Source organism: Ranitomeya imitator, chromosome 2 (genome assembly GCF_032444005.1).
Source record: "Ranitomeya imitator isolate aRanImi1 chromosome 2, aRanImi1.pri, whole genome shotgun sequence".
Lineage (NCBI taxonomy): Eukaryota > Metazoa > Chordata > Amphibia > Anura > Dendrobatidae > Ranitomeya > Ranitomeya imitator.
The window spans coordinates 571,596,847-571,620,698 of NC_091283.1; the positions used below are offsets into that span (position 1 = coordinate 571,596,847).

At 41.4% G+C, this 23,852-nt stretch overlaps 1 protein-coding gene across 1 annotated transcript in view; it reads left to right on the forward strand.

Moving 5' to 3' along the window:
- The window catches only part of LOC138667597 (5-hydroxytryptamine receptor 3A-like), a 48,195-nt gene extending 26,602 nt beyond the window's left edge, over positions 1 to 21,593 (forward strand). Inside the window, exons 7-9 of the mRNA XM_069755734.1 lie at positions 5,589 to 5,799; positions 14,409 to 14,537; positions 21,170 to 21,593. Of these exons, the coding sequence (XP_069611835.1) occupies positions 5,589 to 5,799; positions 14,409 to 14,537; positions 21,170 to 21,417 (588 nt within the window). The 3' untranslated portion in view covers positions 21,418 to 21,593. The remainder of the gene's footprint in view (positions 1 to 5,588; positions 5,800 to 14,408; positions 14,538 to 21,169) is intronic.
- Positions 21,594 to 23,852: the final 2,259 nt, after the last annotated feature.

The window sequence follows — 23,852 nt, forward strand, 5'->3', positions numbered from 1 at the left end:
TTGGAGTAGCAAAATCAACAGTTGGGTACATTCTGAGAAAAAAGGAATTGACTGGTGAGCTTGGGAACTCAAAAAGGCCTGGGCGTCCACGGATGACAACAGTGGTGGATGATCGCCGCATACTTAATTTGGTGAAGAAGAACCCGTTCACAACATCAACTGAAGTCCAGAACACTCTCAGTGAAGTAGGTGTATCTGTCTCTAAGTCAACAGTAAAGAGAAGACTCCATGACAGTAAATACAAAGGGTTCACATCTAGATGCAAACCATTCATCAATACCAAAAATAGACAGGCCAGAGTTAAATTTGCAGAAAAACACCTCAAGAAGCCAGCTCAGTTCTGGAAAAGTATTCTATGGACAGATGAGACAAAGATCAACCTGTACCAGAATGATGGGAAGAAAAAAGTTTGGAGAAGAAAGGGAACGGCACATGATCCAAGGCACACCACATCCTCTGTAAAACATGGTGGAGGCAATGTGATGGCATGGGCATGCATGGCTTTCAATGGCACTGGGTCACTTGTGTTTATTGATGACATAAGAGCAGACAAGAGTAGCCGGATGAATTCTGAAGTGTACCGGGATATACTTTCAGCCCAGATTCAGCCAAATGCTGCAAAGTTGATTGGACGGCGCTTCATAGTACAGATGGACAATGACCCCAAGCATACAGCCAAAGCTACCCAGGAGTTCATGAGTGCCAAAAAGTGGAACATTCTGCAATGGCCAAGTCAATCTCCAGATCTAAACCCAATTGAGCATGCATTTCACTTGCTCAAATCCAGACTTAAGACGGAAAGACCCACAAACAAGCAAGACCTGAAGGCTGCGGCTGTAAAGGCCTGGCAAAGCATTAAGAAGGAGGAAACCCAGCGTTTGGTGATGTCCATGGGTTCCAGACTTAAGGCAGTGATTGCCTCCAAAGGATTTGCAACAAAATATTGAAAATAAAAATATTTTGTTTGGGTTATGTTTATTTGTCCAATTACTTTTGACCTCCTAAAATGTGGAGTGTTTGTAAAGAAATGTGTACAATTCCTACATTTTCTATCAGATATTTTTGTTCAACCCTTCAAATTAAACGTTACAATCTGCACTTGAATTCTGTTGTAGAGGTTTCATTTCAAATCCAATGTGGTGGCATGCAGAGCCCAACTCGCGAAAATTGTGTCACTGTCCAAATATTTCTGGCCCTAACTGTATATGGCCTTTCTTAAGGCATAGACATAAATCTCCCAACCATCCAAAACCAGCGGGACATTTCCAAATTTGGGGAACTGTCCTGCTGTACAGAGAGGTTAGGAAAATGTCCTGTATTCAACTGTGTACGTGTCCTTGGAACATACATTCAGTTGAAAACAATGGTAGAGCAAAAAGTCAGCATATTCCTGCTCCTGGCATCAGTTCACATATCACATAACTTTCTCAGGCTACGTGACCGGGCAATAAATACCAACAAAAGAAAATAGTGCTCTAAAGTCGCATAAATAATTTTGTTTATTGAGGTTAATACAGTAATAAAAAAGTAAAATAAATAAATAAGGCAGAGTAACCCAATGGAGGACCACAAAAAAACAAATATGTACAAACGATAAGCTGTTAAATACATAGTATATATCCCAGTGCCTATATGTTTTATCCCTATGAACTATACTATGCCAGCATGTTGTATGATAGTAAAGGCAACACTTACATCAAGTCATGAAGAAAATGTGATAATTGCTTTGTGGCCCAGGTGCCCCAACGTATGTTTCACTCTTGCTTCGTCACTTGAGCTCAGAGAAAAAGACAGATGAAAAAGAGGTATAAACTTTTCTGTTAGAGTATGTTCACAGAAAAACACTGTCGAAAATACTTTTTTTTACACTTTTTTGTTGTGTCTTTGATGCATATTTACTGGCATTTTCTTCTAATTCATTAGACTAGATGAAAAACGCTGCTAGACATTAAAAGAATTGATATACTGCAGATTTAAAAAAACGCAAGGGGAAAAAAAACTAGTGTGTGAATGAGAATTTTAAAATCTCATTCACTTTGCTGGTACTGTAAAATGCAGCATTTTTGTGGCAGAAAGAAAACACTGCAAAAATACAGTGTCTGAACAAGTCCTTAGACTGTTACAATGACATCAAGGACTTTTTCTCAGCCTTCTCCAATAGAAAATCAGCTTTCCCATGTGAGGTGTTCTACAATTGAAAGTGTCTGATGAACAGTTCTGGTCACATGCTCCTCCATCAGCTGCCAGCAGCATTCACCCCATTGGCTTGTACCTATGTTGTTACATTACAACCTGTGTCTAAATATTTTTGTAATCCGATTTGTGTTTGATGAATCAGCACTAAATAGTCTAAGTTGGTGAAATCAAGTGAGAAAAATATAGGCATAAATTAAATTTATGGGGTCAAATAACTACAAATTTGTATGTGCATATGTATTTTTGCCAGCAAGGTAAATCCTATGTTTGGAGCCAAACCAACACAGCTCATGACCTCTAGAACACCATCCCCACAGTGAAACATGGTGGTGGCAGCATCATGCTGTGGAGATGTTTTTCGGCAGCAGGGACAGGGAAAATGGTCCCAGTCGAGGGGAAGATGGATGGTGCGAAATACAGGGATATTCTTGATCAAAATTTGTTTGTCTATCAGTGATTTCAGAGTGGGACGGAGGTTAACCTTCCAACAAGACAATGACCCAAATCATACTACTAAAGCAACATTTGAGTAGTTTAAGGGGAAACGTGTAAATGTTTTGGAGTGGCCTAGTCAAAGCCCAGACCATAATCCAATTGAGAATCTGTGGTCAAACTTGAAGATTGCTGTTCACCAGAGTAAACCATCTAACTTGGAGGAGCTGGAGCAGTTTTGCCTTGAGGAATGGACAAAAATCCCAGAAGCAAGATGTGGAAAGCTCAGAGACTTATCCAAAGCGACTTGCAGCTGTAATTGCCACAAAATGAGACTACAGAGTACTGACTTTAGGGGGTGAATAGTTATGCACAATTCAGTTTTTAGTTATGTTGTCCTATTTGTTGTTTGCTTCATAGCAATAAGAAAACCAAATGTCTGGAGTTGTAAACAAGTACTTTGCATGAACTGATGCAAACCCTCAAAAACCTGTGAAATTCCAGGTTGTGAGGTAGCAAAACATGAAAAATGCTAAGTGGGGGGTGGTGAATACTTTTGCAAGTCACTATATATGGACAGAAGTGCTGCTCAGTGTGTGAAGCTGAAAAGTCAAACAGCTGCATTCTCAATTCGTGTTGCTAGTGAATCATTTAATCTGTAGAAAATTGACACCATATAAAATTATTTTTGATGAACAAGGTACAGAATCAAGTAGCGTACGTGACGTTTCAACCCTTTGGAGGGTCTTTCTCAAACAACGCTAGCTGTACATTCAATATGGCCCACAAGGAAATGGTGTGCAAATTAGGTGCTATAGGTATGCAATGGGATAAGAAAATAGTGTCCTAGGGTGCGTATCGCAGTCACACTATCCCGGTTCAGCTTGCACCTCGTCCTCCTCTTGGCTGTGTGCACCTCCTTATTTTTTCTGATTCAGTGTGTGAAGATGACTCCACTAACAAGAGAAAGTGGCCAAACTGTACTTGAGAATCAGTCAATGAGCTCTTTCTGACAGTCTAGTAGGAAAGTTTGCAACTTTTTTTATATCTGTTTTTTTTCTGAGCTCATATCAGTTGATTTATTACTATTGACTACATTAAAGAGAATCTGTCAGGTACGATAACGCTACTAACCTTGAGATATAGGGTTATTCAGGCTTATAGCATTATGAAGGTCCTAGCCACCGGCTTTCAGTCATGCAGGCATGCCCATAGCAATTACAGTCACCGCTTACAGCACTGCCAGCTGTAAGCACACCCTGGAATTGATTGATAGCCAACTTTACACTGATGAATTGCAGACCTGGCTGCCAGTCAGTGCTGGGGCATTCTTACAGCCACCGCTCTCAGTGCTATGAACAGTGACTGTTACCGTGCCTGCACACCCACATAACTGAAAGCCAGGGGCTGCTGGGAGAAAAAAAAGTTCAGTTTCTCCCGGGTGTCACACCTTCAGTTTAGCTGCCAGGCTCATTCATAATGCTATTAACCTGGAGATTAGCCCTATTAAAAGCCTACTTAAAAAGCCCTACTTAAAAGCATTAACAGACATGACATATTCAATTTAAAGTTAAATATGCAAGAAACCAAGAGTTAATGAAGGCAAAATGGTGCAAAATTTTGGGGGGAAATCCAATTCCAAAAATAATTTTTAGCCCAAAATTCATGTATTTGTGTAAAAAAAAATAACAAAAAACAAAGAGCAATAAATTGTGGACAACTCCTTTGATGTCCTATCCTTGGTCTCCGTGCTCATTCATTGCCATTTCGGCACCTCATCTCTGACTACAGGCCAGCTGAGAAAGGTGAGAAAGAGTAATGCCACACCTGTCAAGTATTTTATAGTGTTTTCTAGGTTTCAGACATATTTAAAAACCTTACATGTAATAATTGAAAATTAAAAGGCTTAGGTTCTGATTCATCTGTGTTTACCCCCACAAAACTGTTATAGGACATAAAAAAAAAATGCATTTTGTTTGTGCGCCATGTGACATTCAGCAAAAATGTTGCAATTTTTTTCTGTTTTCATGCTAGCTTCTTGCAGCTCCATGAAAAAAATGCAGCTGGGGAGGATTCGGGACAGGGCGCGACTGTAACAACCCGTCAAATTCATGTAAAGTGTCATTGTTTCCTATGCCAGAAATGTTTTTAACTGGAGTAACATTTCTGGTGAGGTGCACACCATTGATAATATACACTGAATTTATTAACGATGGTGTCCACTATTTTAGCATTGATGACCAATCTTTAGGATAGGTTGTCAATGTCTGATCTGTTAAGGTCCGACACCCTGCACCCCTGCCGTTCAGTTGTTATTGGCGGTGCTGCTCCATCTTCAGATAGTGGCCGAGGCTTGGTACTACGCATTGGCCTCCTATTCAAATCAATAGGAGGCGGATGTGTTGTACCCTGCAGCGACCACTATCAGAAGATGACCAGCTCCACGATTGAGTACTTCCGGATGGTAGCTGCCGCCATCGATAACCGCTGATTGGCTGGGGTGCCGAGTGTTGGACCCCAACCGATCAGACATTGATGGCCTATCCTAAGGACTGGTCATCAATGCTAAAGTAGTGGACAACCTCTTTAAATGGTGTCTACCTCTTAATGAATTTGGTACATCTCAATCCTGCAAGCCCATTATTAGATTGGCGTATGAAACATCAGTGTTAATTAATCAGGGTTATAGTGTTATAATGATGTATTAAGCCCAGAAATCCTTCTTTTTTTCATCAACAGGCTACATCAGTCTTTATGGGTCTCAGGTGTTTGATAAACAACAATAACTTTTGGTCTGTAGTGATGTGATGACATGTTATGTGGCTGTATTTTCCAATTGCCACAGACCATAGTTCCCCTCAAATTATGCAGTAGTCACTGGATCGCATATTCAAGGGACAGTTTAGAGATTTGAGCACTGGTTAGTATGGATTAAGACTTTTAATTTTCTAATTCCTTAGGTGGTCATCGAGAGGGAATCAAGTCTTTATGTACTTGCCTTAATCATACCGTCATTGTCTCTGATGCTTCTGGACCTGTTAAGTCACTACGTTCCCAAATCATACAATGAAAAAATCAACTTCAAGATCACTTTGCTCTTGGGGATATCTGTCCTCATGCTCCTATTGAATGAATTTTTGCCTGCATCCTCTGATGATCCTCCTATTATTGGTAAGAAGAGAACTTATAACATACTTTTTGTATTTTTACACAATGGTTTGTGTGTTCTCAAGTAAAGCATTAGAGCTATTGGATATATAAATTTTGGCCCTGATTCATCATTTGCTTTTTTGTCTTTGTCTTATGGTTTTGTTAACGAAATTGAATTGTAAAATAATGTGAGTCTTTAAATATGAGAAGAAATCCTATGTAGAACAAGACAAATACTTATAATACAATCTGCAGATGATTTAAGCATTTATTAATTTTCATCCTTGAAGGGCAGTTCACATTTTGCTTCCTCACAAGTGCCCCTTCTGAGGAAGTAAAATTCGAAACCACGTCAAGGGTGCTTTGGTGTGCCTGCATGCTAATAGTAGCCTTGTTGTATATGCCTATCATACATGTATGTCTTACACGGTCATGCTGAGTTTAGATACGCTGGTCTTCACATCACTCTGAAATGGTGATTTACTCTTGTATTATGAGACAATACTATTTGCGGCAGCGGCGTTTCCGCCAGTGAACTTAGTGAGACAGTGACCCAGGCAAGATAAATCAAATGTCCTTTATTCTCCAAATACTGCATACAGGAAATAAAGTCCAGTGCCGCTGGCACTTGAACCCCCATAAGGTTCTTGGGTGCTCTCGTGCTTCACACAGCCAGGCATACGTCCACAGCGCCACCAGCTTTTGCTACATGTGAAAATCCAAACAAAAAACTGATACACCCAAACCTCAACTGAAGATTTATATGAAAACCGTGGACATGGGACACTTGTAAGACCCGGACTGGAGGGAGAGATCCGTTCCACTACTATCCTACATACAATGGGTATGGAAAGTATTCAGACCCCTTTAAATTTTTCACTCTTTGTTTCATTGCAGCCATTTGGTAAATTCAAAAAAGTTCATTTTTTTCACATTAATGATGGAATTATGGGAATGATGCAGCAAGTTTTTCACACCTGGATTTTGGGATCCTCTGCCATTCTTCCTTGCAGATCCTCTCCAGTTCTGTCAGGTTGGGTGGTGAACTTTGGTGGACAGCCATTTTCAGGTCTCTCCAGAGATGCTCAATTGGGTTTAGGTCAGGGCTCTGGCTGGGCCAGTCAAAAATGATCACAGAGTTGTTCTGAAGCCACTCCTTTGTTATTTTAGCTGTGTGCTTAGGGTCACTGTCTTTTTTGAAGGTAAACCTTCAGCCAAGTCTGAGGTCCAGAGCACTCTGGAATAGGTTTTCATCCAGGATATCTCTGTACTTGGCCGCATTCATGTTTCCTTCAATGACAACCAGTCGGCCTGTCCCTGCAGCTGAAAAGCACCCCCATAGTATGATGCTGCCACCACCATGTTTCACTGTTGGGATTGTATTGGGCGGGTTAGTGAGCAGTGCCTGGTTTTCTCCACACATACAACTTAGAATTATCACCAAAAAGGTCTATCTTCATCTCATCAGACCAGAGAATCTTATTTCTCATAATCTGGGAGTTCTTCATGTGCTTTTTTAGCAAACTCTATGCGGGCCTTCATATGTCTTGCACTGAGGAGAGGCATCCGTCGGGCCACTCTGTCATAAAGGCCCGACTGGTGGAGGGCTGCAATGATAGTTGACTTTGTGGAACTTTCTTCCATCTCTCTACTGCATTTCTGGAGCTCAGCTACAGTGATCTTTGGGTTCTTCTTTACCTATCTCACCAAGGCTCTTCTCCCTCGATTGCTCAGTTTGACTGGATGGCCAGATCTAGCAAGACTTCCGGTGGTCCCAAACTTCTTCCATTATGGAGGCACTGTGCTCTTAGGAACCTTGAGTACTGCAGAACTTCTGTTGTAACCTTGGCCAGATCTGTGCCTTGCCACAATTCTGTCTCTAAGCTCCTTGGCCAGTTCTTTTGACCTCATTATTCTCATTTGGTCTGACATGCACTGTGAGGCTATGTGCACACGTATAATGGTCCACTGCGGATTTTTACGCAGCGGATTTGATAAATCTGCAGGGCAAAAACGCTGCGTTTTTGCTGCAGATAAATTGTGGATTTACCGTGCATTTACCGCGGTTTTTCTACAGATTTCACTGCGGTTTTACAACTGCGGTTTTCTATAGGAGCAGGTGTAAAACCGCTGCGGAATCCGCAGAAAGAAGTGACATGCTGCGGAATGTAAACAGCTGTGTTTCCGCGCGAATGTGCCCAGCATTTTATGTTTCCCATAGGTTTACTTTGTAATGTAAACTCATGGGAAATTGCTGCGGATTCGCAGCTGCGGAAACGCTGCGGATCTGCAGCGTTTTCCGCATCGTGTGCACATACCCTAAGCGGTGAGGTCTTATATAGACAGGTGTGTGCCTTTCCAAATCAAGTCCTATCCGTTTAATTAAACACAGCTGGACTCCAATGAAGGAATAGAACCATGACAAGGAGAATCACAAGGAAATGGACAGCATGTGACTTAAATATGAGTGTCTGCGCAAAGGGTCTGAATACTTATGACCATGTGATATTTCAGCTTTTCTTTTTTTTATAAAATTTGCAAAAATTTCTACATTTCTGTTATTTTTTTTTCAGTCAAGGTGTGGTGCAAAGTGTACATTAACGAGAAAAAAATGAACTTTTTTGAATTTACCAAATGGCTGCAATGAAACAAAAAGTGAAAGATTTAAAGGGGTCTGAATACTTTCAATACCCACTGTATCTCTCCAAAAATAAAAGCCCAAGACAAATTTTCCTAACATGACCCAGTTCTCACTTTTATTTTGCATGATAACCACATCTGTGTTTGTGATTACAATGCACTCCAGCTGTTCAGTATGCTTTGAAGCACATTCTGGGGGATACATAACAGCCCTCACATATGGTTCCCCTCACTGACTCACAACTGTTTATAACCTGGCTTCGGACGTGTGAAGCTCAATTCTACATTAGCTTGAGGTTTACTCTCTTAGCATTGATATAAAGCATTTTTTGACCTATTATACATATATCTATATTATAGTTTTGCAGCACACCTTTCTTCATTCTGTTTTTGTACCATGCAAATTACCTTGGATTTTTTATATGGTAAAATAAGAAATATTTCAATTTTTATCTACATTGTGTACTCTAAGTCTTTGTGTTTGAGTCTTATTCTACTTAGGATTTATTTTGTCTTGTGGTATTAGTTGTCGTTTTTGTTGCCAAATTCTTCTAAATGGTGCACGCAATTCATGAATTTGGAGCAGAAGTCAAAAATAATCTTTTTTTCCTACCTCCAACTGTATTGCAACTTTTTGTTTGACAAAATGGTGCAAAAATTGCTCCAAAATACTGGCATACTCAAAAATAAATCAGAGGGGGACTGAAAGTAAAGTTACATAAAATTTTGGGCTTTTTAAAGGGAACCTGTCACCTGAATTTGGCGGGACTGGTTTTGGGTCATATGGGCAGAGTTTTCGTGTGTTTGATTCCCCCTTTCCTTACTCGCTGGCTGCATGCTGGCCGCAATATTGGATTGAAGTTCATTCTCTCTCCTCCGTAGTACATGCATGCGCAAGGCAATCTTGCCTTGCACAGGTGTTTTCTACGGAGGACAGAGAATGAACTTCAATCCAATATTGCGGCCAGCATGCAGCCAGCGAGTAAGGAAAGGGGGAATCAAACACACGAAAACTCTGCCCATATGACCCAAAACCAGTCCCGCCAAATTCAGGTGACAGGTTCCCTTTAAAAAGTTGCAATAGATGAATCAGGCAAAGAAATTTGGATTGCTAAACTCCATCCACAAAGTGGAAAACAAGCGAATAAAAACAAACAGTAGAGCACATATAAAATAGACTTCAAGAAAGGCGCAAGTACAATAATGAATTCAGTGCAAACAAAAAAAGGAGCAAAACACGCAAAACTAGACAAAAAAAACAGGTGCCAAGACAATGATGAATCAGGACCATAGTTTCTTAGAACAAAATAAACGTGGTGTATTTCTTCTTTTTACAATTACCCATGTTTCACAAAGAAAGGTGTATAGTATGCATCAATGAAAATTGAGCTGACGACGAACTCAAAGATAGGAAATTTGAGGTAGAAATGGGTTTGCTTTCTAAGGCAGCACAGGAATGCAACTAAAAAAGCAATTCAAATGAACAAACCAGGGAAACGTCAACATCTAATGGCTTCCAAGAGCACTCTTCGGCTGAAGTCTGAACCCTCTGAGGAACGATTGTCCTGTCAATGCCTTTAGTGTCTCATAAAAGTTGAGGATGAATCCCAAGTTGTTTCTTCATAGATTTGGTCAAGAGGCACAAGAGAGTCGTCTGCCCAAAATGCAGCTGATGATCTAGTAGAATGAGAGTAAGTGTGGTGGTCCGTCCTATTGTGTTCCTGCCCTTGAAGTCACCAAGAGTGTTATAATATATTGTGAACAAGGTTAGGTGTCTTTTATATGTATATGGTAATGTGTAATGCATAAGTAAGATGTCTAGTGTAAAGTATAGAGTAAGACATAGGTTAGGCTTAGGACAAAAGATAGACTACGGGAAGCATTATAAGTAGAATGTCACAGGGTTACCGCGACAGCGCGGAGCCAGAAGGCCGCAGCGTCTGGTTGCTCCTACTCCGGCACTGAGATGAAGCACTTCTTCGTCTTATTAAATGTGTTTATTTCTCACGGCAGAAAAGGTGTTAATTGGCCATGTTGGAAATCCCTATTCTCAGCTGTGCTTGGTTAGACACTTCTTTTTCCTAAATAATCTGGGCTCTATTACTAATCCTCGTCAGAGTTAGCTTTTAGCTGCATGGCTAAAGGAGGGAGAGAAGTTGGCATGAGAAGGAGAGCTGGAGGAGTTATAGGCGACTGTTGTATGGTTTGTACGCTTGATAATTCTTTATCCTTCCCTATTTTGGTTTCTTCTCCTTCCTACACATCCCGGTGGATTCCTCTGTTATATGTGAGTGAATACTTTGTGTGTGTGTGTGTAGTTTTCAGCTACCCCTTGTCTTTGTTGCCCTGTTTGTCAGGTTGGTGTACTGAGGTGTACTGTAGCGGCCCCTCTTCCCTGGGTGGGGGAAGAGAACAGACGGAGGGCTATCTTAGGAGATAAGGCAAAGGTGGAGGCCCCAGCATTTTTGCCATCTGAAGTATCCCGGGGAACAGGGCGAGCTAGGGTGCCCCCAAATTTTAGGGCTAGGAAGGGAGATCATGGTCTCGGGTCACCTGACAGCTGTGTCGTGACAGAATATGTGTAGCATATGTAAAGATAATAGTGTTTGTGATGGAGATCTGCCCAGCTACATGCTGTAGGGACAGGCATAGTTAAAGTTTTGGACTGGCCCATAGTGGGAGGGGCAGGCCCTAGTAAAAGTGGACTGCTTCCTGATAGTTTGTCAGATAGGGAAGTACAGTAACCAAGGTCAAGTTGCAGTGGGTAGTCAGCTATCGTTCAAGGCAATGGGAAGCCTTACTGAAATCTCTTGCAGACATTCCTACAACGCCTGGAGCCTAGGGTTCGATACAGGTACTACGGAGGGCACCTTATCCTCTGGCGTACAGAGGAAGTTGGTCGTGGAACCGTGTTAAGGGAAAGTAACGGATCTCGGGTGCAGCGCAGGACTGGATGGGAGATCCCTGGGGCTGACAAAACTAGTAAACATTGGGATAGTCCAGGAGGAACGGATAGTAATGCTGGAAACATACTGTACTAAGAAAACAAGGAATAAGAAGTGTTGTGCCAGACATAAACTGTGTGTTATAATCTGATGAACTTGAACTGCCCAGTAAACATTCGCTTGTTACCATGAAATGAGTGTTCCCTGAGTTATGTGCGCCGCCTCCTGAAGATGGAGGCCTGGAGACAATGGAGGCCTGCATCCAACAAGTCAGTGTGATGCACCCCAGCCTTGATACCACATTGGGACTGGGACACAATTTTTCTGTAGGGTGCCAGGGTGTTATGGGGCAGCAGTTCGTCCACTGCTACCGCCCTTGGTCACTTTACATGAGACTGCAAATTCAGAGGAGATTCCAAACCTTGCAAATCATAACAGTCAGTAAAGGGAATCTGTCACCAGGTTTTTGCCATCTAACCTAGGAGCAGCATAATGTAAAGACAGACACTCTGATTCCAGCAATGTGTCATTTATGAGGCCGCTTGGTGCACATCATCAACAAGAGAGAAACTATCACTATAGGACTAGTAAACCTGCTGCCATGTAGTCCTCCATCTTCATGTGCTAGGTAGAACACCGCCTCCACCACTCAACCCCATCCCCACAACTGGCAGCTTTCTGCCTATGCACAGTGTACATTCACAGAAAATACTATACCATAAAAATCCTTTATAAGATACGCATTAATATGATTAATGGTAAAACTATTCCAAGTAATCCAACAACACATAACTACGCTAGAGGCTGAGCGACCAGTCCCAATTGTAACACTTAATACACCAAAAGAAAATCACAAAGTCTAGGGTTCAGTTATATTTCTCTGTTAGACATAACCGCTGAGGTTGGCACCTGAAAAAATGCAATGGCGCCCTTCCTCAACCAGGACTGTCCCTAATGGGCCAAATCTATAATCAAAGAAACATACAGTATGACCAATGTTCTTTTACAAAGGTAGACCAATCATAATATCCAAACCCTAGCGCCTAAGAATGAAAATCAGTACAGTACTTTACTCCATGTAATCAAAACATAATCATGCCACAACTGGTGGCCAGACCAAGAATATACAATAATCCTAGTACCTGAGGAAAAAGAATTAATATGACATTGTAATCAATGTTGCCTGATTTGTAACACCCCTCAATCAGTGCCATAAAAAGAAACTCCACGCATTTCCCCTGCAGCATCAGTTTCTTCAGGAGTTAATTAATGGTAGATTTGCATCATGAAAGTCAGTTGAACAATATGATGGACTAAGGTACTTAGCTCAGGTACACAAAGATGTCGACTCTTTCGGTAGATATAGGCAAGCTTGGATACATGTATCAATATATGGGAAAGTTTGGTGTCCCCATCAGGTGTACTGGTTCGCTGGATTGTCTCTCCCTCTGAAAGAGTGATCCTGGGCACCGACACCTTAGTCCATCTTATTGTTCAGCTGAGATTGAGTTGATCAGAAGACAGTCTGCTGGAATAGATCTGAACTCCAGAGAGTTGAAGATAATAGAAGTGACCCACACATCTGAAAATGTTTCTATCCGACCATACGTATTATTCCAGCCTTCTTCTTACTGGCCGGTGTGGCGGAATGGCATCATAAATCAGTGTTATGTTGAGAATGTGTTTTTTTTAAGAGAAGTTGGACTCCTGTTGAGATTTGAATTGTCACTGATTGTCAGATTGACCAAGGTTATGCTGACTTCTAGATCTTCTCGTTTGACCTCTGAAAAGTATATAATTTAATGGTATTCAGGATTTCTTCCAAATGGGGCCCAAACAGAGAAGAGGGATGAAGTGAGAGTACACCACAGAAGTGAATATTTAATGGAATCTTACCCCCCATGGCTTGATCCATTCAGCTCTCCATGCTGGGATAGATAATATATCCTGGAAGAAAATTTTAAAACCAACTTCAATTTTATACGTAGACTTTATTTTTCCACCTTCCCTCTTTTCTTATTGATCAAGGGGGAATCAGACTAATGGGATTCACTGATCAGCAGAAGGGGGTACTTTTATCGCCACTGGACTGGAGCAGGAGTGTGCATGCTTGACCACCACTCCATTCATTCCCTATGGGGCGGCCGAGCACTGCATTCAGCCTTTTTGTTTGCAGCTCATAAAGAATGAATGGAGCAGTCGGAAGCTCTCCATTCTAGAGATACATTGCAAAGCTGTTTGTTTTTGCGCAGCCTTGTTCATGGCAGAGGTAGGGGCCTTTTTAGCCCAATACTGCTGTCAGGATCTTATTAGCACCCCATGCACGTTGTGAGAAAGCCACTGGGCTTCCCTTTTGTAAACTAATTAGATGCCGCTTTCGTTATGGACTGCAGCATCCAAGGTGTTACAAGGGCAGGAATGGAGTAACCCTCATCAGTGGCTATGTTCATATAGCGTTTTAGCCTACGGTCAGTGACTCCATCGGGGCTTACATCTGAAGCCTTGGAATAGGGCATTTGGACATTTGCACTAACGGGGCCTTTGAATGTAATGATGCAGACGGGTCACTGTGTCTGAATCCCTTTTTCCAGAGCTGCAGAAGTAAGCATACATGGAGCCACTGAGCGTAAGCTAAAACCGTATATGAACATTAGATAGGCAAATAACTGCTCCAACCAGCACAAGAGAATGGCAGAATTAAACAGCTAAAACTAAATATATTCTATGACCTCACACAGTACTGGAAAATTTGACTAGACACATAAATGCTAATTGATCCGAATGACAGTGACCACCCCTGATTCCTCAATATCAGAAATATTCAGTAATTCCTAGCGGTGGGGATGAGGGGTGGATACTTCTGGCACTATAAAATAAGACACCCATGAAAACAAACAGTCACTCTAAGAGCAGACATGAATATACCTTTGGCAATCTCAGAAAGCTGCATAAATCTGACTACAGGACTCCAATGTGTCTGGGCAACTTAAATGTTATTCTGATATGTCGTCTGCATTTATAGGGTTCTCTTCTGTTTTGTTGCAGTGACATTCTTTATTGGTACAATGACTCTCATGTCTATTGGCATCATAGAAACAATATTTGTTATGTACATTGGAGGTAAAATACAAAAGCAAGATAAAACACCGGGTGGAACATTGCCATTATATCAAGGTAATGTAATCATAATTTATATGTGGAAGATGATGTTCCAAGGATGTCCTGGGGATAATTTGCATCTTTTTTTAAAATTTGTTAAAAGGGGTTGTTCAAGATTTGTAAGAAGCAGATGAATAGCAGAAAGTGTTACATTAGAATAATGAAATACAAATGCCTGGTAACAGTCAAGTATTATTTCACCATTTTTACAATTTTCAATAAAAATAAACACATAATTGAGAAACAACAAACTATGAACATACTAAACCTCTGGCATACCAGAGCTGACGTTCCAGTGATAGCTACAAGTCCTACAGCAGCAATAGTCTCACATCTAACATTCACATATCCGCGGACAATCAGTTGTATGAAAAGCACTCTGTCACCTCGGAAAATGCTATATACCTGCAGATATAGGGTTAATCTGCAGGTAAATACAAGTGCTTCTCACAAAATTAGAATATCATCAAAAAGTTAATTTATTTCAGTTCTTTAATACAAAAAATGAAACTCATATAGAGTCATTACAAACAGAGTGATCTATTTCAAGTGTTTATTTTTGTTAATGTTGATGATTATGGCTTACAGCCAATGAAAACCCAAAAGTCATTATCTCAGAAAATTAGAATAAATAACAAAAAACACCTGCAAAGGATTCTTAAGCGTTTAGAAAGGTTCCTTAGTCTGTTTCAGTAGGCTCCACAATCATGGGGAAGACTGCTGACTTCACAGATGTCCAGAAGGCAGTGATTTATACACTTCACAAGGAGGGTAAGCCACAAAAGGTCATTCCTACAATAGTTGGCTGCTCACATAGTGCTGTATCCAAGCATATTAATGGAAAGTTCAGTGGAAGGAAAAAGTGTGGTTGAAAAAGGTGCACAAGCAACTGAGGTAACCGCATCCTTGAAATGATTGTTAAGAAAAGGCCATTCAAAAATTGAGGGAGATTCACAAAGAGTGGACTGCTGCTGGAGTCATTGCTTCAAGAGCCAACACACACAGACGTATCCAGGACATGGGCTACAAGTGTTGCATTCCTTGTGTCAAGCCACTCATGACCAATATACTATGTCACTAGGCCAGAAGCGTCTTATCTGGGCCAAGGAGAAACAGACCTGGACTGTTGATCAGTGCTCCAAGGTGTTGTTTTCAGATGAAAGTAAATTTTGCATTTCTGGTGGATATCAAGGTTCCAGAGTCTGGAGGAAGATTGGAGAGGCCACAATCCAAGCTTCTTCACAAGGTCTAGTGTGGAAACTTTAATCAAAAGAGAACTAGAGTATAATCCAAAATATTTCATTTTTATTAATCATATAAAATATTTAATATATCAATGGAATACAGAGGCTGCCAAGCTACACTAAAAGGAACACACTGACCGAATAAAGTGCAAAATTAAGTAAACTATAAATGTGCAAAAAACGCAGATTGCTATTGAATTTCTTTCAAAATGTCACAGGTTAAAGGGAACCTGTCACTCCCAAAATTGAAGATGAGCTAAGCCCACCAGCATCAGGGGCTTATCTACAGTATTCTGTAATGCTGTAGATAAGCCCCTGATGTATCCTGAAAGATGAGAAAAATAGGTTAGATTATACTCACCGGGGGGGACGGTCCGATCCGATGGGCATCGCGGTCCAGGGTCTCCCATCTTCATACGATGACATCCTCTTGTCTTCACGCTGCGGCTCCGGCGCAAGGCGTACTTTGTCTGCCCTGTTGAGGGCAGAACAAAGTACTGCAGTGTGCAGGCGCTGGGCCTCTCTGACCTTTCCCGGCACCTGCGCACTGCTGTACTTTGCTCTGCCCTCCACAGGGCAGACAAAGTACGCCTGCGCCTGAGCCACAGCGTGAATACAAGAAGAGGACGTCATCGTAAGAAGATGGGAGGCCCCAGACCACAACACCCATCGGATCAGACCGCAGCGGGACTGCCCCTGGGTGAGTATAATATAACCTCTTTTTCTCATCTTTCAGGATACATCAGGGGCTTATCTACAGCATTAGAGAATGCTGTAGATAAGCCCCTGATGCTGGTGGGCTAAAGCTTTAGTCACACTAAACGACTTACCAACGATCACGACCAGCGATACGACCTGGCCGTGATCGTTGGTAAGTCGTTGTGTGGTCGCTGGGGAGCTGTCACACAGTCAGCTCTCTCCAGCGACCAACGATCAGGGGAAAGACTTCGGCATCGTTGAAACTGTCTTCAACAATGCCGAGGTCCCCCTGCAGCACCCGGGTAACCAGGGTAAACTAAGTGCAGGGCAGCGCTTAGTAACCCGATATTTACCCTGGTTACCATTGTAAAAGTAAAAAAAACACTACATACTCACATTCTGATGTCTGTCACGTCCCCCGCCGGCGTCCACAAGGTTAAAACTGCTTTCGGCAAGAGCGCTGCTAATGCACGCGCTGCTGCCGAGAGCTTCCCTGCACTCACTGACTGTGTCAGCGCCGGCAGTAACTGCGGTGACGTCACCGCTGTGCTCTGCTTTACGGCCCGTGCTGACACATTATCAGCGCTCCTGCCGAAAGCAGTTTTAACCCTGTGGACACCGGGGGACGTGACAGACATCAGAATGTGAGTATGTACTGTTTTTTTTTTTTACTTTTACAATGGTAACCAGGGTAAATATCGGGTTACCTTGTGCAGGCATGTACTACGGAGGACAGAGAATGAACTTCAATCCAATATTGCAGCCAGCATGCAGCCAGCGGGTAAGGAAAGGGTGAATCAAACACCCAAAAACCCCGCCTCCATGGCTGAAGATTGTTCCCTCCAAATTCAGGTGACAGTGTCCCTTTAACACTAACTTTCCTTCAGTGAGGAGTCTATAGAAGGTGCAACACACCTTAAATACACCAAGCTGGAAAGCAAATGCAAATGATACCACTATCCATAGCTTTATCACTATAAAGGCTAAGCACCGCAATTTGATCACACCTAGCTTATATTATATAGACATTGTAATAGAGGAAGGAAACTTACAAGAGAAGCTAGTAATCCACTCGCCTCAACGCACGTTTCGTTACTACTTCATCAGTAGGCGCCCTGATCATTTGCATTTGCTTTCCCGCTGGCTACAGTTATATTACTGGTTATTAGCCTTTATAGTGATAAAGCCATGGATAGTGGTATCATTTGCATTTGCTTTCCAGCTTGGTGTATTTAAAGCGTGTTGCACATTCTACAGACTCCTCACTGAAGGAAATTTAGTGTTAATTTGATTTTTCACAATTAACCTGTGACATTTTGAAAGAAATTCAATAGCAATCTGCGTTTTTTGCACATTTATAGTTGAATTAATTTTTCACTTTACACTTTATTTATTTGGCCAGTGTGTTCCTTTTAGTGTAGCTTGGCAGCCTCTGTATTCCATTGATATCTTAAATATTTTATATGATTAATATACATTAAATATTTTCAATTATACTCTAGTTCTCTTTTGATTGAGGTTTCCATAATAGTTGAGTTTTCTGATCAAAAAATTGTTTTGGATGTAGTAGTGGGCAATTTTGTGCATAATAATTGAGGTCTAGTGTGAAGTTTCCACAATCAGTGATGGTTTGGGGAGCCATGTCATCTGCTGGTGTAGGTCCACTATGTTTTATCAAGACCAAAGTCAGCGCAGCCGTCTACCAGGAAATTTTAGAGCACTTCATGCTTCCCTCTGCCGACAAGCTTTTTGGAGATGGAAATTTCATTCTCCAGCAGGACTTGGCACCTGTGCACACTGCCAAAAGTACCAATACCTGGTTTAAAAAACAATAACATCACTGTGCTTGATTGGCCAGCACACTCGCCTGACCTTAACCTCATAGAGAATCTATTGGGTATTGTCAAGAGGAAGATGAGACACAAAACTCAACAATGCAGACAAGCTGAAGGCTGCTATCAAAGCAACCTGGGCTTCCATAACACCTCCGCAGTGCCACAGGCTGATTGCCCCCCCGTGCCACGCTCCATTGATGCAGTAATTGAAGTAAAAAGGAGCCCCGACCAAGTATTGAGTGCATTTACTGAACATACAGATCAGTAGACCAACATTTCTGATTTTAAAATAATTTTAATTTTTCAAGCTGGTGTTATAAAGTATTCTAATTTACTGAAATAATGACTTTTGGGTTTTCATTGGCTGTAAGCCATAATCATCAACATTAACAGAAATAGACACTTGAAATAGATCACTCTGTTTGTAATGACTTTATAAAATATATGAGATTCACTTTTTGTATTGAAGAACTGAAGAATTGTTATTGAAGAACAGAAATAAATTAACTTTTTGATGATATTCTAATTTTGTGAGAAGCACTGTGCAGCCTGACATCTTTAATGAAAACGCACCTACCAGGAGAAAATTAAAGATCTCCAGCATTTTGACAGCTCGCTCTGCACAGATGCCTTGCAGTGTCGGCTGTCAATCAAAGGTATGTGGTCAGGGCGTGCTTACAGCTTCCACTCACACCTCCAGGCTGTATAACCGAGGGGAGGGATGGAGTACTGCGTCAGATGACATGGCTCCACAAATCACCTGAGCTCAGACGAAATTAGATGTTTTTAGTACCTCCGGGAACTCATTTAGACTGTTGGAAAACCATTCCAGGCAATACCTGAAGAAGCTGAGTGAGGAAGTGCCAAGGGGTTATAAAGCAAATTTAAAAAAAAACTGACCGTCACATCCAAACATAAGCTAGGTGTTAACAGGTGCTTACCTACAGTCACCAACTTATATACAATCAAACAAATAAAGCAACACTCTGTGGCGCCATAGCATGCAAATATGAAAATTGAACTGCATTACTGCACTCGGAATATGAAAAATTGAGAATCCTTAGCGCATAAATTGGCCAATTCATGTGTACCTGAAAGCCACATTAAGGGGTTATAAAGCAGTCATCAGAGTAAAAGGGGGTACACTGAGGATTCTAAGGTTTAACACATATTTTGGTTTGTGTCACGTGTTTCTTTTCGCCTTGTTTGCATATGCGATCCTTCATTTATCTGCAGCCTTCAGTCTGAATTTACAGTGTGCACACTTCAGAAGAGAACGGAAAACCATTGCATATTTCTGGTTGAAAGCAATCGCAATTACTAAGACTAACATCATAAAATGTTTACAACTAGTATTTAAGTGATTATCCACTACTTTAGAAATTGATGACCTATCTTTGGGATAGGTCATCAATGTCTGATCGGTCGGGGTCTGGCACCCAGAACCCCAGCCTATCAACTGTGTTGGTGTCGGCAGCCAGAAATACTCAATTGTGGAGCTGCTCCGTCTTCTGATACTGCACATCTGTCTCCTATGATTTGAATAGGAAGCGGATGTGAGGTACTTGGCCACTATCAGAAGACAGATCCGCTCTGAGATTGAGCATTTCCAGCCAGCAGATACCAAGTGCAGCTGATAGGCTGGGTTCCAGGTGTTGGATCCCGACCGAACAGACATTGATGACCTATCTTAAGGATAGGTCAATGATGATAAAGTAGTGGGCAATCGCTTTAAACTCAGTGGTAACTGTGTAAGCCTATATGACGGTTTTTCAGAAGGTTGGGCAGGCAATTTACTGCTTGACTCTTCCAAACAGAGCCTTCAAAAAAGTAAAGTGCCCAAACTGTAAATTAGGCACAAAACACTGGTCATGCACCTCTAGATCAAGCAGAACATTGGCAGATTACTGCACCTGCTGCTATAATCACATAGCACACCTCTAAACTGGCAGCTCTGGCACTGGAGGACAGTGTAAGGCTACTTTCACACTTGAGTCGGTACGTGGCCGTCGCAAAGCATCGGCACGACGTACCAACGGATGTTGTGCAAATCCGGCACAACGTGGGCAGCTGATGCAGTTTTTCAATGCATCCGCTGCCCATTCTAAGTCCCGGGGAGAAAGGGGCGGAGCTCCGACCGCGCATGCGCAGTAGGAAATGGCGGATCCGACGTATGAAAAAACGTTTTTTCGTGCCGACGGTCCGCCAAAACACGACGCATCCAGTGCACGACGGACGCGACGGATGGCCATCCGTCACAATCCGTCGCTAATACAAGTCTATGGGAAAATGCAGGATCCTGCATTCTCAAAAAACGACGGATTGTGACGGAAGCTGAAAAACGCATGTGTGAAAGTAGCCCAACCTGTGAGAAGCAGGCAATTGGTTACCAATAGTGATGAGCGAATATACTCGTTACTCGAGATTTCCCGAGCACGCTTGGGTTTCCTCCGAGTATTTTTAGTGCTCGGAGATTTAGTTTTCATCGCCGCAGCTGGATGATTTAGTTATTAGCCAGGCTAAATACATGTGGGGGTTGCCTGGTTGCTAAGGAATCCCCACATGTAATCAAGCAGGATAGTAGCTGTAAATCATCCAGCTGCGTCAAAGAAAACTAAATCTCCGAGCACTAAAAACTACTCGGAGGACCCCCGAGCGTGCTCGAGAAATCTCGAGTAATGAATATGTTCGCTCATCACTAGTCGCTAACATTGCCGGAGGAACAAGGTCGGAACAGAGCAGTAACAGAAGATTTAGGCATTATGCTCTATATAAGTTTGCAATAAAAGTTTTGAGGTAATGACATTATTTATAATAGTGTGACATGTAAGATCATTTTTCGCTTTTTTCCCCCCTCTCTTCCTTTAAGGACTCCTATTGGAGTCTTGCTCCAAGGAAGTGCAGCCGGTACTGGAAGATGGAGCGGTCTCAATACTAGAAAGGATTTCCAGAGACATGCACTTGGTAAGAGAACAGATCCTGTCTCAGCAAAGCATGGAAAAGATGGAGACTGAGCAGGAAAAGCTGCAGGAAAAGATAGAGAAAATGGTCTTCTATTGCCATCTTGTGCTCGGTTCTGCTTTTTATATCATCATTTTTAGCAAATGGAAATGGTGACAAACGTGTAAGAAAAGGACATGGTCTGCCGCATCAGGCTTTTATTGCATGCATATATACCAATGTCTGCTCCGCAACTATAGATCTGGCCTATATTAATTACACATAAATCTGTGATGCTCACATGGGGTTCAAAACACTAACTGTACTGAATAAAATTCTCCGCTAACAAGGAATACTATGTGTGAATGGATAATTGCTGTTATATACTGCAAATTTTTTGGGTTAACATTTTAACCCTTTAAAAAAATAGGAAAAAAAAAACCTTTTAATGTATCTGGCTTACACACTGGTAAATATAAAATGAGTCATACCCACACAACACAGATGAAGTGCTGCCTCTCCTCTACCGACGCCTGTCTTTATTGACTGGCAGCAGCAATGACAATTTGACTATAGTGGATATGACCGCTGCAGCCAATCATTGAGATTAATGGTGATAGCAAATGTGGTTTGCGCAATACCACAGAGCCCAGTGAGGGGTGGCATCGATTCATTTATTATAGATTTCTTTATTTTCTTCCTCTCCCGATTTTGAAAGTTATAATTTCTATTTCTGCATTTGTTTTATTACGTTTGTGTTGCATTATTCCAAGACCAATGACATTTATTTGTTAGTGGAGAAAATCCCTTTAATTTTCCACCATCATGCTTAAAATGACTGCAACTATACCTGGAGTAGAAGAAGTGATAACATTTTAGCCAGCCACACTGGAGTACAAGAGTGCAGATTAGCACTTCAGAATTATTTGACCATCTCATGGCTGCTGTAAAAAGCGCCTACGTGCACAATATATTTCAGTCTTTATGAAGACTTTTTAACAGAATTCTACATGAGAGCAAAAGATTGGACAACCTGAAGTCCAGCCCGTTTGACCTTCGCTTACCCCATGGGAGGACAATGTGATTTTCCATTGAAAATGTATGGGATCAGCTGACATTTATGCAAGTTTAATGAACTGCTAGACAGGTTTTATATCAGAATACTAGATAGTGCAAATCAATAGAATTAGCACAGAGCCAGCATGCGGCTATTTTGGCTAAATACTATTACAGAATTCACGTTTAAAAAAAAAAAACCCTGATCAGATAATGGTCTTAGAAACCGTGCTCATCTTACTTTTAGGTTCTGCTCAAAGCATCATGAGGAGCAACAGACTCCAGTTGTATCATATAGTCAATTGAGTCCCAATTATAGCACTGTCTAAAAAGGCTTGCAATCATCTGACAACCTAGAAAATCGGGACTTCATCAGGTGTGATGATTTTTAAGCCAGTGTTAACCCCTTAGTGACAGCCAATTTGGTACTTAATGACCAAGCCAATTTTTACAATTCTGACCACTGTCCCTCTATGAGGTTATAGTTCTGGAACGCTTCAACGGATCCTGGTGATTCTGACATTGTTTTTTTCGTTACATATAGTACTTCATGTTAGTGGTAAAATTTATTTGCTATAACTTGCTTTTATTTATGAAAAAAACGGAAATTTGGCGAAAATTTTGCAATTTTCAAACTTTTACATTTTTGTACACTTAAATCAGACAGTTAGGTCACACAAAATAGATGATAAATAACATTTCCCACACGTCTACTTTACATCAGCACAATTTTGGAAACAACATTTTGTTTTGTTAGGACGTTGTAAGGATTAAAAGTTGACCAACGATTTCTCATGTTTCCAACAACATTTACAAAATGTTTTTTTTAGGGACCACCTCACACTTGAAGTGAGTTTGGAGGGTCAATATAACGGAAAATACTCAAAAGTGACACCATTCCAAAAACTGCACCCCTAATGGTGCACAAAAACCAGATTCAAGAAGTTTATTAACCCTTCAGGTGCTTCACGAGAAATAAAGCAATGTGGAAGGAAAAAAATAACATTTCACTTTTTTTCACAAAAAAATATACTTTGGAACCAATTTTTTTTAATTATTTTCACAAGGGTATCAGGAGAAAATTGACCACAAAATTTGTTGTGCAATTTCTCCTGAGTACTCAAACACCCTTAACCCTAATCCCAACCCTAACCATAACCCTAACCACAAACCTAACCCTAACCGTAATCCCAACCATTACCACTACCCTGACCATAGCCCTAACTCTAACCCTAACTTTAGCCCAAACCTAACTTTAGTCCAACTCACTTGAGCCCAACTCTAACCCCCAATGGAATTTTTTTTAATTTTATTATTTTTACCTAACTAAGGGGGTACTGGGGGGGGATCGGGGGTCCCCTTTTCTCTCTCCTCTGATGTGCGATCACATCAGAGGAGAGAGACATTAAATGTAAAATCTGACCTTTCTTGGGGGTCGCTGTTATATCGTTAATAATGGCGATCACAACACTGGGGTTGGTAAAAAATGATGTTCTCTGGGGTCTCAGCTACCTCTGGTAGCCGAGACCCTGGAGAAATTCCAACTCTGTGGGCAA